Raw genomic sequence first — 14,982 nt, 5'->3', positions numbered from 1 at the left:
GACTGTTTCTTCCTGGATTAATAGCAGGTAATTAAAATGAAAGTAATTAACTTGATGGGAAATCATTCCAGGCTGCCAACCTGAGCTTTACAAATCATTTCTTGGAACCATTTGCACTCAGTACATGGAATTAGCAGGCATAAACCTGGGAGGGTCAACTCACATCCTGAGCAGCTTTTATGTACTTGGTGCAGGAACCTGTGGGAGCTGATAAGAAATTAAGCAATTCCTGGTTAAATCCCCAAAGGAAAATAAAAGCTGATTCATTACCAGAGTTTGGACCTTTCTGCTCCTTGAGATGAAGTTTTGGTTTCTGTTTGCTGGAAAATGAACCCAAAGGAATATTTGTGCCCAGGAAGGAGATGGATTCTCATCCCTTCTGCTGGCATCTTGAAACAAGTGGTTTGTCTCCCTTTGGACACGGGCCTAATCTCTAGTCCTGGCTTAAAATTCAGCTTTTCTTACCCAAAAATCTCTGGCTCAAGAGTCACAGCTGACAACACAACCTTTCCATGAGCTACCTCCAAGGAGAAACCTGGAACTCCTCAACTGCTTCCAGTGGTGCATCCCCCTGCTTCCTCTTCCTTGGAGCTGCTCTGAGGCCTCAGGAATTCCCACATGGATCATGAAGTGTCCCTTGACCAAACCAGCTGGACAGGGAAGCATCCTTTGACCATACCAGGAACTCGTGCATGGAAAAACTGGGAGAAATTGTCCATATGAAGGGCCCAGTTCCCTGAGTGAGATGGGATAATCCCTTATTCCCTGAAGGCCTTGGAATATCGCTTTCCGGAATCAGAGCCCAAGTGGAAAAGTGCCATTGTAAGCAGAGCTCTGAAAAAAAAACGCTCCAGTAATTCCCATCTTGGGTTATGGCCAGGATGGAAATCTACTGGTGACTTGCAGGAACTCATGGAAACATAGAATGATTTGCAAAGGATCTTAAGGATCACCCAGTCCCACCCCCTGCCATGGGCCGGGAATCTTGCACCATCCCAGGTTGCTCCAAGCCCACTCCAACCTTTCCTTGGATGCTTCCCGGGATCCAGGGGATCTCTGGGAATTCCATTCCAGCCCCTGCCCACCCTCCCAGCCAGCAATTCCCAATTGCCAATCTCCCATCCAGCCCTGCCCTCTGGCACTGGGAAGCCATTCCCTGGCTCCTGGCCCTCCATGCCTTGGCCCCAGTCCCTCTGCAGCTCTCCTGGAGCCCCTTTAGGCCCTGCAAGGGGCTCTCAGCTCTCCCTGGATCCTTCCCTTCTCCAGGGGAACATTCCCAGCTCTCCCAGCCTTGCCTCCCAGCAGAGGGGCTCCATCCCTCTGATCATCCTGGTGGCCTCTGGACTCTCTCCAACAGCTCCATGTCCTTGGCAAGGTCCATCCTATAATTTATTACATGGATAAACGAGCACCAGGTCAGAATCAATTTAGAATGATTTATACGGAGACTGGTGGTGAGGAGGGTGCAAAAGGATGAGGGCACAAAAGGTTTTAGCTGCACTTCATCATTGACTGATTTAACATTTAGTTTGATAGGGTTTGCTCCAATTACAACAGTGATTTAATTATAGATCCCAGATGGAAACACTCATCCTTTACTCATTTAAATCCATTCATACACAGAATTACATATTGAGAAGGGATTGGTCCAGGCTGGGGGATGAAGGGATGCAGAGCAGCCCTGGGAGAAGGATTTGGGGTGTTGGGGGGTGAGAGCTGGACCTGCCCCAGCCCAGAACCCCCCCAGTCCTGGGCTGATCCCAGCAGGGGAGGGGGGATCCTGTCCCTGTGCCCCTCAGGTGAGAGCCCACCTGCAGAGCTGCCCCAGCCCTGGGGACACAGCAGCAGGACCTGGAGCTGCTGGAGAGAGCCCAGAGAGGCCCCGGAGCTGCTCCAGGGCTGGAGCCCCTCTGCTCTGGAGCCCGGCTGGGAGAGCTGGGAATGTTCCCCTGGAGAAGGGAAGGATCCAGGGAGAGCTGAGAGCCCCTGGCAGGGCCTGAAGGGGCTCCAGGAGAGCTGCAGAGGGACTGGGGCCAAGGCATGGAGGGACAGGAGCCAGGGAATGGCTTCCCAGTGCCAGAGGGCAGGGCTGGATGGGAGATTGGGAATTGGGAATTGCTGGCTGGGAGGGTGGGCAGGGGCTGGAATTCCCAGAGCAGCTGGGGCTGCCCCTGGATCCCTGGCAGTGTCCAAAGCCAGTCTGGAAGGAGCTTGGAGCAGCCTGGGATAGTGGAAGCTGTCCCTGCCCGTGGCAGGGGATGGAACAAGATGATTTTAAGGCCCCTTCCAACCCAAATCATCCCATAATTCTGTGAAATTTATATTAAAAGCTGCTTTTGCCAATACCTTTGATGGTGGCGATGATGAGACAGTGGTGATAACCCAGCCCAAAAATTGCTTCTCAGGTGTTCAAAGCACTTGAAACCAGACAACCCCTAAAGCATGAGCTTGGTGGATCCCTTTGGAAATCCAGATGTTGTGTCCAGCCCTTGGTTTTCACCCTGCCCCAAGGGAGGGATGCCTTAGGATTACATCCTTGTCCTGGATGGGATGGATCCTTTGATGCAGTGCCTCGGGGGGGCAGGGCACCAAGGGCTCCTTGGGTGGGATGATCCCACAAATCAGCTTGTCGGGGAAAATTTCCTGTCTGGCCATCCAGGAGCCGCTCTGGAACTCAAAATTGCTGAGTTGGGAACAAAGCCTCTCCCCAGCTCCACCCCCACACTCACAGGGTCAGACCGGCGTTTCTCACTCCAGGTTTCACATGACAGAGGCTCAGATGTCTGAATCCTTAAAATAATTTAATCTCAGTGCAATAACTAAATAATAAAACAGCAGCTCGAGCTGGCACCTCTCAGGAGAGCCCCCGAACAAAAGACACCCTGGGTTTTTCACCCTCACATTCCAAGCATGGAAAAGTCTGGATTCCTCCGCTCCTGCCGTGGCTCCGAGTGTCTGGTCACTTGGCTGGACTCCACGTCTTTGTGCCCTTTCCTGGTCATTTGCCAGCTCACATTCCCTTATCCCCAACTCACATCCTCTTGTCACCACGCAGAGCTTGCCCTGCAGCTGCACCTCCAGTTACCAGCACTTCCTCAACAGCTAATCATTCCCTAGCTCTGGATTTTCTTGGAAACGCTCAAGGATTTCTGTGGAAAGGCATTTTAAATGTGCTCTTCTCAGGGATCACTACCCTCTGATTCAACCACTATAAACTCTCACCCAGCTCTGCTTATGTCCTGGAGGATTAGCAGCTGCAGGGCTCGTTTGCACCAGGAGCACCCAAATCCTCACCTGGAAATTTAGGACGCGATTGGACTTTTTAAGTCATTCGAAGGAATTCTCGAGAAGAAGGGCAAAGTCTTTCCAGACCAAATTTTCTTTGCCAAAACCGGGGATTATCACACTCAGCTCTTGTGTAAACGCTGTGAACTCTGCCCGGCTGATTGCTGTTTGTCAGATCCCAGCCCATCCAGAGTACAGCCACAGCCTTCACCAGCCAGCCTCGGGAATCTGGGATAGCGCTCCGCTGGGGTGGAAGCCCTCCGCCGCATTTTCATCTGGAATGTTTCTGAGCACTACCCTCAGGCGTCTCCTCCTTGTTCTCCAGGCTCACGTTGCTCTCTTTAAAAGACATTTGGCGGGGTCAAGTGGTTTGTCACGGGTGCAGCCTCTCTTCTGCTTCAGGAGGGGTTAACTGAGGTTAATTCTCTTTCCTTGGGGGCAGAGGGAGAATTTATTCACCTCTCACGAAGACATGGGGAGTGGCCATGAAATGTTACCCGGCAAATAACCCTTTGCTTTCCCTTTTCTAGACCCGTGGGGGCTGTTTGCTGGTGCTCACTGACAAAATAAAACAACGTGAGAATAAACAAAGAGGCCACCAGCAAGGAGCCGAGTTGGGGAGGATTTGTTGTGAGCAGGATCTGTGGGATGTGAATCCTCGGAATGCTCAGGGATGGAGCCCGACCGCAGGAGCTCTGCAGATCTTCCAGGGCTTGATCATAGCTTGTCCATTTATGAGGTTTGTGTGCGGACCAGCATGTTCCAGCTCCAGCACTGGGATTCCTGCATCCCAAGGACATGGAATCCCCACAGATCCATGGCCAGATCCTGCCAGGCATAGGAGGCAGGAACAGCATCCCCCCAGGACACCACGATTCCCTTGGATACCACATTCCCCTGGGCAGGGAGAGCTGCCTCATCTCCTGCCAGGACTGCATCTCTTCCCAAGGTATTGCATCTTTTCCAAAGGTATTGCATCCCGTCCCAAGATATCGCATCCCAAGAGTACCACGACCCTCCTGGGCATTGCAGTGGCCCCCGATATCGCATCCCCCCAGGCACTGCTTTCTCCAGGGCCATCCCATCCCCTCTCCCCCACCCCTGAGACTGCAGCCCCTGGGTCCCCTCTAAATATTTCATCCTCCTGGTGTCCTTCCCCTCCCAGGGGATCTCACATCCCGTGGATATTGCATCCCCTCCCTGGTTACTGCATCTCCCCACACGCCGGGAATCGTATCCCTCTTTGGGCACCAAATTCCACACCCTCCCTGCTCCCCCAGGATTTGTATTCCCGGGTTTTTCCATCCCTTCTGCTATTCCCTCCTGCCCGGTATTGCACCCCCCACCCCTCCCGGTATTCCATGCCCCCGGGTATCTCATCCTCCCGGGAATCTCATCATCCCCGCGGGCAATGAATCCCCCTCACTCCTCTATTTCATCCCGTTCCGGGTATTGCGTCCCGGGTACCGAACTCCTCGGGGCACCGAATTCCCCTCGGGTGCCGAATTCCCCCTGGGGACCGAATCCTCCCCGGCATCGCAGCCCCCGCTCGCCCCTCCCGGGCACCGCATCCCCTCCCTGTCCCGGCTCCCCATCCCAGCAGGGCGGTGCGTCCCTCCCGATGGCTCCGATCCTAAACCGAAAGTGAAACCCCTCGGGCCGCACCGGGACCGCGACAGCGGCAGAGAAGATCCACGAAGCCCCCGCTGGAGCGCCCGCTGGAGCCCGGAGCTGCCTGCGGGCCGGTCCCATGGCACGGCCGCTGCTGCCGCTGCTCTGCGGTACCGTCGCTCTCCTGCTGCTCCGCGCCGCCGCCGACACCGGTAAGCGGGACTGCCCCGGGCTCCCCGGCGCGCCCGAACTCTCCCTGGGGTGCCCGCACCCTCCCCGGGCTCCCTACACTTGCCCCGGAGTACCCACACCCTCCCCGGCGTCCCTACACCTTCCCCGGAGTGCCCACGCCGTCCCGAAGGTGCTCGCTCCGCTTTCCTGGGATGCCCGCATTATTCCCCGGGATACCCGCCCTGCTCCCGGGAGAGCCAGCTCCGCTCCCTGGGGAACCTGCTCGACTTCCGGAGGGAGCCACGCTACTCCCTGGGGTATCCAAGCTCCCGCTGAGGTGCCCACACTATCCCTGTCCCTGGGGTGCCCATGCCACCCCCAAGGTGTTTGCTCCGGTCCCTGTGGTGCTCGCTCCGCTTCCCGGGATGCCCACAGGGATACCCATGCCACTCCCTGGGGATGCCTGCTCCCCTTCCAGGGGTACTCACGCTACTCCCTGGGGTAACCGAGCCCCCACTCGAGGTGCCCAGGCTGCATCCCTATGTTTCCTGGGTCCCCACTTTGCTCCTGGCATTCCCACACCACCTCCTCAGCAGTGTCCAGGGAGGTTGGGGGCAATTTTTAGGATCCGTGTGATGGACCCATGGCAGCTGCATCACTGTGGGATTTCAGCCTGGGTGGGTCCTGTGTGTTTTCCATGGCACTGGGAGTTGTCCATGGCTGCTGAGCTCAGAGTGTCACATCGTGTCTTGCCTCTCCAAAAGCCCAAAATCCCAAAATCCCTGGAGCGTGAAAGCTGAAAAACTTTAAGATCACTGAGTCTAATGATTAACCCAGCACTGCTGAGGCCACCACTGACCACAAGTACTTTTAAGCCCCTCCAGGAATGGGGATAGCCCGGGCAGCTCTGCCAGGGCACGACAGCCGATTCCTGGAAGGACTTTTCCCAATATCCAGCCTGCCCCTCCCCTGGCCCGGCCTGAGGCCGTTCCCTCTCTCCTGTCCCTGTTCCCTGGCAGCAGAGCCCGACCCCCCCGGCTGCCCCCTCCTGTCAGGGACTTGTGCAGAGCCACAAGGTCCCCCCGGAGCCTCCTTTGCTCCAGGCTGAGCCCCTTTCCAGCTCCCTCAGCCGCTCCTGGGGCTCCAGCCCCTCCCCAGCTCTGTTGCTCTTGGACACAACAGCTTTGGGGAAAATCTCATCACAGCTCAGACATTGGAAGCATCCCTTGGTTCATCCCCCGGGAGCCCCTGGAAGCAGCAAGAGCATTATGAAATATTTAATTCACTAAAAATGTGGAAACTGTGAAGGATTCTGTGAAATAAGGCTGGAAGGGAGCGCAGAGCTTTGGGACAGCTTCAGTGCCCTCTCTTCTCTAAGCTCCTGTGTGCTCCTGAAGCCCTGGAAAAGTAATTCATCCCTATTTATAAAGGGATGATGGGAATGGCAAGGTCTGTAAAATATCTTGGGTGACAAAAATAAGCCAGAAGAGCCACGTGAGCTGGGAGGACACGAGCCCTGAACCTCAGGAACAGGCTAAAAATAGCCTTCCCTGATGTCATTCCCCCTGACCACTGATCTCAGATGTCCAGACAGCATTCCAGGCAGCAGTGGTGCCACCAGGATCCTTGCTTGGGGCAAATAATGTGGTTTTAGGGGGTGTTAGAGAAAAAGAATAATATTTATTTCTTTTAGTTTGGTTGATGGATAATTCGGGATGTGCTGCTGCATCCCATGATGTTCCCACCGGGTATCCAATCCTCTCCTGCTTTCCATCCCAGGCCCAGCTGGTCAATTGGAAAGATTTTTCAGCTAAAACATGAAGTTTTCTTTATTTCTGTGATTTTGGCATTTGGCATGGATTTTTCATGGGTCCAGATTTGTGAAATTCCTCTTCTCTTCACTGTTTTTTGGCTCATGGCTTTTAAATTTTGAGCAGAAAACCCCTCACCTCTGTGGGCCTTTCCCTGATAATTTTTTAAGGAGAACAGCCAAATTTTTCCCGGTGTGGATTCTCTGGTGTCCAGTTGTGGTTGTGCATCCTTGGGAAGCTGGATTTGGACATGGGATGACATCACACAGCAGCATCTCCATGCCTGGGATCATCCTGGCTGTATTCCCAGTGCTGGCACATTCTGCTTCCCAGTGTGCCGGAACGAACTCATCCTCCAAAACCGGCATCGCTGGAGATCACTGGTGGTGAAAGACAAGAAAAAGTGAAGTAAAAAATTCATGGAAATGCAAAATCCATGAATATTGGGCACTTTTCAACCTGGATATTTGATGCCAGCAGGATGCAGGGAATTCAGATGGAAATGAGGCAGCTGGAGATGTTTTCCTGGGAAGGTTGGCTCCCGGCACCGCAGCTCCTTTGGGAGGTGGGCCAAGGATGGGATGAGTCTTTGAGCACCTGGGATGATGCATCCATGGGAAATTCCAACTCACTGCCGAAGGATAAAAGCCTAAATCCTGCATCTCCAGGGCTGTTTCCTCCCCTTTTCCCCATTGGAATGTGTTTTGTCTCATCAAACAAGCTGAAATCCATGGATGGCGTGAGATGCCGGATCATGATCCTGGAGAGTGGCGTCACTGGGGTCTTGTTGAACAACCTGGGCATTTTTTGGAAGAGAAGATTCCAATCAACTGGAAAAAACAATTCTTTAGGATGAGGAGAACAGGTTTAAAAACTGGAAGGCATAAGCAGAGCTGGCAGATCCCTGTTTTTCCCGGATGGTTTTGGCGTTTCCGACCATCTCCTGCTGCGCTCCCTTCAGAGAAGCACCTGGAGTTGGCACCGGGAGGGATTTTCATTCACTAAAGGCACATTTCCAGTCTGGTGAGTTGTGAGGGTGTGACGAAACATCCCCAGGTGTTTCCTCAAATCCTGGTTCCAAGAGTTGCTGCTTCCTGGAACTTTGCCCACGGCTTGAGAGGAGGCAAAGAGCTGCTGTGCTCAACACACGCGTGGTCCCCGTGTTCACTCTGGCCACGCTGACTGCAGCCCTCAGGGTGTCCCGGTGCCAGGATCACCCTTGGATCCAGCCAGATCCAGCCGAGCACTGAAATGCAGCAAATTCCCCCCAGGATGTTCTGGGGATGCACCTCAAATTGGGGCAGGAGTTTTTGAGGATGCAGACTTTTATCTCTGGGTGTTTTGGGTGCTGCGGGAGTGCGTTGTGTTCCTGTCCCCACTGCTGCTGTGCCACTGACCCCTTCCCCTCCTGCTCCCATTCCCACTGTGCTCCCAACCCCACCGTGTTCCCATTCCCGTTGTTTCTATCCCATTGTGCTCCCATTCCCACTGTGCTCCCAACCCCATCATGCTCCCATCCCCATCGTGTTCCCATTCCCACCATTTCCATCCCCATCCTGCTCCCATCTCCACTGCCACCACACTCCTGTCCCTGGTGGCTGCTGTCCCTGTCACCGACACATTCCCATCCTTGTGTGCTCCTGTCCTCACTGCCATGGCATTCCCATTCCCATTCCCATTCCCATTCCCATTCCCATTCCCACTGTTCTTCCATCTCCATCCCATAACGATCTCAGCCCAACCGTGCATCCCTCCTGACTGGACACTGCTCCATCCCAGCTGGACATTGCTCCATCCATCCATCCATCCATCCATCCATCCATCCATCCATCCCAGCCATGCATTCCATCCTATCCATACTTCCCATCCCAGATATCCATCGCTCCATCCTGGCTGTATTTTGTGTTATTCCCATTGTACATCTCTCCATCTCTCCATGTTGGCTCCCATTGGGATACGGGAGCTTCCAGCAGCCAGGATCATGGATGAGCCATTCCCTCACCACCACAGGGATCCAGGTGCTGGCAGTTTTGGAGCATCTGGAAAATTCTTCCCCATTGCACCAAAAACGAAAGGAAATTTCACCAGCCTGGTGTGGAACCTCATCCCGATGCCGAAGGGGAAGCAGGAACTCCTTTGGGAAAAAACAAAGCTGTAATTCATAATCCATCACTGTCCCACTGCCTGGGATACTTGGATTTCAGCTGTCACTTTCCAGAGCAGAAAAAACCCTGGGAAGTGGCTGGAGGACTCAGGCAGCATCTGGAATTTTTCATGTCCAGCTGCGAAATGAGTGGAGACAGACGGGGGCAGCGAGTGCAGAATGCAGCAGCTGGAGATGGGATGCAGCCAGGGTCACTGGCCTGGGACGGTCACTGCAAGGGGATGGAATTCCATAAACATTCCGTGGTGGTGGGAGGAGCTGCTACAGTGACCACAAACACATAGGAAGTGGAGTTTTCCCTTTCTCCCGCCACCAGAGGAGCTGCCACAAGCGATCCCAAACATATTTTCCCTTTCTCTATCCCCTGTGTCAGGCACAGGGCCCCTTTATTTTTGCAGGCTGGATGAGGCTCTCCCAGCCCCAGGGCAGCACCAAATCCCTGTATCCACCCCTAGGCAGGATTTCACAGGATCATGGAATGATTTGGGTTGGAAAGGAATTTAAGGATCGCCTCATTCCATGTCCTGCCATGGGCAGGGACACCTTCCACTATCCCAGGTTGCTCCAAGCCTCATCCAACCTGGCCTTGGCCACTTCCAGGGATGAGGAGTGGGGAATTCCCCAGCACAACCAGAGGTTGCCTGATCTCCTTGCTGTGATTCCATCTTTTTTCCATCCCATTCCCATTCCAGTGCGATGCAGCCGCCCCAAGGCCGTGGCCAACGCTCACATCGACGCTGGGAACCGCACGGAGCTGAATTCCCTCCTGCGCTACTCCTGCAACCCGGGATACAAACGGAAAGCCGGGACCTCCAGCCTCATCCAGTGCATCCTCTGGAACGGCTCCGAGCCCCGCTGGACCGACCCCACGCTCCAGTGCATCCGTAAGTCCTCGGTAGGAATTTGGGAGCGGGGACGCCTCTGGCACCGGAGGATGGGAAGAGATGTGGGAGCCGCCCACATCCAAAAGAAGCAGAAGTGGGAGGGAAATTATGGAGAGGAATTTAATCCGTGGAATTCCTAACGGATCACGGGTGATGTCCATGGGTTGGAAACACAAAAGTTTAGGGCCTCACATCCTTCAGTGCTGCCAGACCTGGGGGAGGAAGTTAAAACCTGGGAGAGGATGGAACATCAGGAATGTGGAATCTATAAACCACAAAGAGTCTCTGCACAGAACAGAGGTGCCTGATCTGGGAAAGCATAATTAAAAGGCTGAAAATATGGATTAATTAGGATAAGAAGGGAGAAATTATTAATCAATAGAAGATAGAAGGGTAATCAATAACTTGTAGCCAATGAACATGAATTCCTTTGTTTGCTAAAATCTAAAAATAGTTAAAATTTGACAACTGAAATCTGGGATTTGTGGAATTTCCCCCGGAAATGTTGGATAAAAGAACGTTGACTTTTGAACCCACCGAACCAGAGTTCATTTCCCAGCTGATGGTGTCTCCCTGTTGTGTCTTCCCAAAGGAGATCCGGCTCTTTCCCAGGAAACCCCCAGCCCGGAGCTGCCGCCGGCGCCGCACATGGAGAGCACGACCCAGAGGGGTGAGCAGGGGACTTGGGATTGGGTTTGGAGTGGCCACAGCCACAGCAAAGCCACAATTCCCAGGGAGTGGAAACCACAACATTCCCATGGCAGGATCAAATTCACCCAAGGGTGAAATCCCAGCATTTTGTAGCTGTTAGATGGAGGTGCGGAAACAACGGCGCTGCCTTTTGATTTCGGGAATTTAAAGGCTTCCCACTGTTTTCCCAGCAGGAACCACCTGTGCCAGCCCAAATTCCAGCCCCTCTCCAGCTTCCAGTCAGTCACCTGTGCCACCAGCATCTGATGGGATGTCCCCAGACAGATCCAGGCCACCGGAGACGCTTCCAACACTGGACACATCCACACTGGGAGAGGGCACAACCCCGCTGCTCGTCCTGCCCACGGATTATGCCGCAGGTTGGGCCAGTTCCCAAGGCAATGCAACCCTCCCCGGGGGCTTGTTTCATCCACAAAGGCTCTTTTGGTTTTCCAATGGAATTTTCCCTTCTCTCCAACCTCCTTTTTAGTGAGGCTCCTCCCAGCATCCACCCCTTTCCCACCTTTGCAGCTCAAAATCTCCTTTTCTCTCTTCTTTTCCAGTTGCCATCCAGTCCGTGGCCTCTTCCGTCGGTAAGCTGGGAAAAAAAACTTATTTGGGAAAGGAGGGGCTTATTTTCTTTATTTTTTTTAAGCTTAAAAGCCCTTTTGGGGGCTGCAGGAGCTTTATTCCATGGCCAATGGGAATGCCACCGAGGGGGGGAAGGATTCAGCACCCAAATTTCTTCACAGAAAGAAGAATTCCCAATTCCATCCCTCCAGGGGTGGGGATGGCATCTTGGGATGGTGCCCGGAGTGGTTTGTGATGGTGCCCGGAGCTCCTCATGGAGCTCTTTTGGTGGAATTCATGGGTTGGGAGATGCTCCTCACTCCGTGTGTCCATCCCACAGGACTCCTGGTGCTGCTGGCATCCGGAATCGTGGCCATCTGCTGCTGGAGGAGGAAGTAAGTGTGCCAAACCCCAGGGATGAGTTTTCCAAGGCTCCTGTGCTTTCCAAAGAAAAGCCTTGGAATGCCGTTGATGCTCCTCTTCCCTCCACAGGTACACCAGGCAGGGCTACACAGTGACGGAGACGAACATTCCCATGGTGGCTCATCCCTCTGGGAATGAGGAGGTGGCACCTCCTGTGATTGTCCCCACGGGCTGAGCACCCCCGGCGGGGACGCTCGGTGCACCCACCGTCCCGAGGGATGCCGGAGGATGGAATGCCGGCTGCTTCCCTGAGGGGTGGCGGAGCACATCCCGGTCTCCGCGTGGAGCAGCCAGGGATGCGCGGCTGCTCTTCCCAGCCTGAACATGGATGACTCCCAGGGATGATCCAGCTCCAGCACCCAAAGGTGGGTGGGTGTCCTGCACCGGGAGCTGGGATTTCAGGGAATCGGCCCTGGGGATGCTGGTGGTAGGCAGGGAGAGGGTTGGGATGCTGGGATGGGGTTTGGGATGAAGCTGAGCTGCCCTGCCCCAGGTAATTCCCATTCCCTGTCCGGGAGCATGGATAGAGTTGGATTACCTGGACACCAGCTCCATCCCTTTCCTGGCTTTGTCCGTAAATCCCCGAAAATAGATGGAGAGGGACCCAGCCCCAGCCAAGCATCCCCTCCACATCCTCATCCCTTTCCTGGCTTTGTCCATAAATTGTCCCAAATCCCAGGAATTAGGTGAAAGGGACCCAGCCAAGCATCCCCCACATCCTCATCCCCTTCCTGTTCTCTTCCAGCCACTGAGCTGCAGCCAAAGGTGCTGGGACCATCCCACCCTCACAGAGCTCAGGGATCCTTTGGAAGCACTGCCAGTGCCAATCCCAGCTCTGGATCCCGATCCCGGCTCTGGATCCCGATCCCCACTGGCTCACAGGGAACCCAAGCTGGAGCAGTCTCACTACAGACACCATGGAGGACCAAAGGCAGTAACACAACTTAGGGAATGTTTTCCTTTGTGTGTTTTTCCTTTATCCATCAGAAGTTTTTATCCACTTGTTTCCTTACCCAGTTTTTATCCAATTGTTTCCTTACACTCTGGAAAAGGCAGCTCTCTATTTTTATGTACAAATAAATATATTTTATATAGAAAATAGCACTCGGAGCAGTGGATTCCTTAACTGGACGTCTCAGCCAGGATGGTGGGAAGGACTGGATTGGGATGAATCCATCCCCAAGGCACCAAGGGTTCATCAGACACCACGGGAATGAAAGGTTCATTCCCATCCTCCGGAGGTGATGGTACAGTGGCAGCTGCTTGGGAAGCAGGAGGGATCCAACAGCTGAAATTCCACGGCTTTTCCTGGCTGCTCTTGTCCTGTTTGTGCCTCGGATCTGGGGATGGGTGACAGGCACTGCACTGGGTGCATCCCAGTTCCCAGGGAACCCGGGATGGTCGGGAAACAGGGGAGGCTGGAAGGGAGCACTGGAGGTGCCTGATCCAACACCCACTCCAGGCTTTGTGGTTCCATCCAGATCCAAGTGTTTGGGGCAATTCCTGCCCATGTAGGAATTTGTTCTTGGAGTCGGCTTTGAAAGTGAAAGGAGAGGGAGGGAAGCAGTTCCATGAACAACCATGGAAAAAACCAGGATGCACGAGAGCTTCTGCAGCAGCTCCGGGCAGATTCCTGAAACCACTCTCAGTTTTGAGTTCCCATGGCACAGGCTCTGGAATTGTGGCACGGAGAGCAGGATCCACCCGGATTTACAAGAGTGCTCCTGGGAGGGCTGGGAAATATTTAAGGATATTTAAGGGAAGGGAAGAGACAAAAAGGAAGTGTTAAGGCTTTTTTTTGGCTATAAATTTAATTTTAGGGTTAGAAATCTCTCTTCAGTTTGTCCCTGAGTTTGGCTGAAACCAAACCAAAGGAATTTTTCTGCTGCTGTCCCATTTCTTCCCTCCTGGCTGGCTGCAGGGAGAAGGGAAAGAGTCCAGGGAAATCTCCTGGCTGCAAGGACGGAAAAGGAATTCACCAGGAGAGCTTACGGATTTCCTCCCATGGCTGGGCAGGAAAAGTTCATTTCCAAAAAATAAACTTTCTTTGGATACTTTCCAGCATTGTGTTTCCTCTTTTTTCAGTGGGTCAGAGGGATTTCCAGGAACGATGGGATATTCGGGCACTCTGGACAGTGGTGATGGGAGGAAGAGGGGGAATGCTCCAAAAGGAACCCTGCTCTGTCCGATCCCATTCCTACAGTGCAGATTCCTCTGGATATCCCACTTCCCAGCTCCTGGGGGATGAGGCAGGGCTGGAGGGAAGGCACCACATCTTCCCCAGGGAGCCTGGAGGTTCCTCTGGAGCTGGGCTGAAATCCTGCTCCGACATCCACCTGATTTTGGAGCTGGGCTGAAATCCTGCTCCGACATCCACCTGATTTTGGTGCTGGGATGTGCCAAGAGGATTTATCCCACATCCAGGATGGTTCAGGGAAGCTGGAGGGCTTTGTTAGAGCTGGCCGGGCTCTTCCCTGATCGTTGGGAAGGAGGTGAGTGGAGCCAGGGAGCCGAAGCACTGCCAGGTGCAGGCCTGGCACAGGAATCCCCCGGGATCCTGGCTGCCGTCGCTCTGCGGGAGGAAAAGAGGAGATTCCAGGGAAGAGGAAGCTGCAGGAACACAACCTCTGCTTCCAAGTTCTGCCACAACCCCCTCACATCCAGGCAAGGGAGCCATGACGTGCCCAAAGCAAGGCAATCCCGCACAGAATCATGGAATGGTTGGAAAGGATCTTTAAGGACATGGAGTCCAACCATTCCCAGCATTGCCAAGGCCACCCGTGTCCACAAGTGCCACATCCACACGGCTCTGAAATCCCTCCAGGAATGGGGACTCCACCTGGGCAGCCCATTCCCATGCGTGAAAACCCTTTCCATGAAGGAATGTTCCCAATATCCAGCCTGCCCCTCCCCTGGCCCAGCCTGAGGCCGTTCCCTCTCCTCCTGTCGCTGCTCCTGTCCCTGCTGATGGCTCGGAGCTGTCATCCCTTGTCCTGGACATGGAGCTCCACAGATTGACCTCATGTTCCCTATGGAGCTTGGTCTTTCCAGCACCCTCTGGACAAGGATCCAGGTGGGATCGAACCCAAACCTGACCCCAAAAGTTGGATTGTCTCTGGGGCCAGCAGTGCTGTGCCAATCCCAGATGGATGCTCCAAGGGCTCCGAGAGTCACACACGGGATCTGACACAACAAAACCCCAAACCCGGCTCCATCTGAGGTGTCAGATGGGATGTTCAGGACAGAGTGGATCTGTGGGAAGCGCAACATGACCCGGAATCACCCTTGGAATTCACACAAATAAATGGGTGGGGAGCCGAGATCCCTGCTCAGAACAGGGATTGGAATGGCTTGGAAAAGCTCCCAAACCCCA

At 54.0% G+C, this 14,982-nt stretch overlaps 2 protein-coding genes across 17 annotated transcripts in view; one reads left to right on the top strand and one right to left on the bottom strand.

The window, feature by feature from the left end:
- The first annotated feature begins 2,827 nt into the window (after positions 1 to 2,827).
- On the top strand, positions 2,828 to 13,666 carry IL15RA (interleukin 15 receptor subunit alpha). Of its 10 annotated transcripts, XR_007202959.1 has the most exons (7): positions 7,809 to 9,926; positions 10,519 to 10,596; positions 10,808 to 10,996; positions 11,180 to 11,209; positions 11,527 to 11,581; positions 11,679 to 11,974; positions 12,355 to 13,666. XR_007202959.1 is itself a non-coding variant. In XM_048300193.1 (6 exons), the coding sequence occupies exons 2-6, from the start codon at positions 4,084 to 4,086 to the stop codon at positions 11,440 to 11,442; spliced, it is 873 nt and encodes a 290-aa protein (XP_048156150.1). In that variant the 5' UTR covers positions 2,828 to 3,702; positions 3,816 to 4,083; the 3' UTR covers positions 11,443 to 11,762. The 10 variants fall into 10 exon arrangements, 8 of the variants coding, with proteins under 8 accessions (XP_048156150.1, XP_048156149.1, XP_048156153.1 ...); XM_048300193.1 differs by lacking the exon at positions 12,355 to 13,666 and adding exons at positions 2,828 to 3,702; positions 3,816 to 4,234 and having other exon boundaries at positions 9,735 to 9,926; positions 11,180 to 11,762; XM_048300196.1 differs by lacking the exon at positions 12,355 to 13,666 and adding an exon at positions 4,153 to 4,234 and having other exon boundaries at positions 6,761 to 7,901; positions 9,735 to 9,926; positions 11,180 to 11,762.
- FBH1 (F-box DNA helicase 1) overlaps positions 12,562 to 14,982 on the bottom strand; it is a 37,303-nt gene continuing 34,882 nt past the window's right edge. For 6 of the 7 annotated variants that reach the window (XM_048300181.1, XM_048300182.1, XM_048300180.1 and 3 more), the window contains one exon: positions 12,562 to 14,181. In XM_048300181.1, coding sequence (XP_048156138.1) covers positions 14,062 to 14,181 — 120 coding nt within the window. In that variant the 3' untranslated portion in view covers positions 12,562 to 14,061. The remainder of the gene's footprint in view (positions 14,182 to 14,982) is intronic. The other variant, XR_007202957.1, reaches the window with a different exon arrangement.

Source organism: Corvus hawaiiensis, chromosome 4 (assembly GCF_020740725.1).
Source record: "Corvus hawaiiensis isolate bCorHaw1 chromosome 4, bCorHaw1.pri.cur, whole genome shotgun sequence".
Classification (NCBI taxonomy): Eukaryota; Metazoa; Chordata; class Aves; order Passeriformes; family Corvidae; genus Corvus; species Corvus hawaiiensis.
Note: the sequence above shows the minus strand (reverse complement) of the source record. Positions and strands in the feature narration are given on the sequence as shown.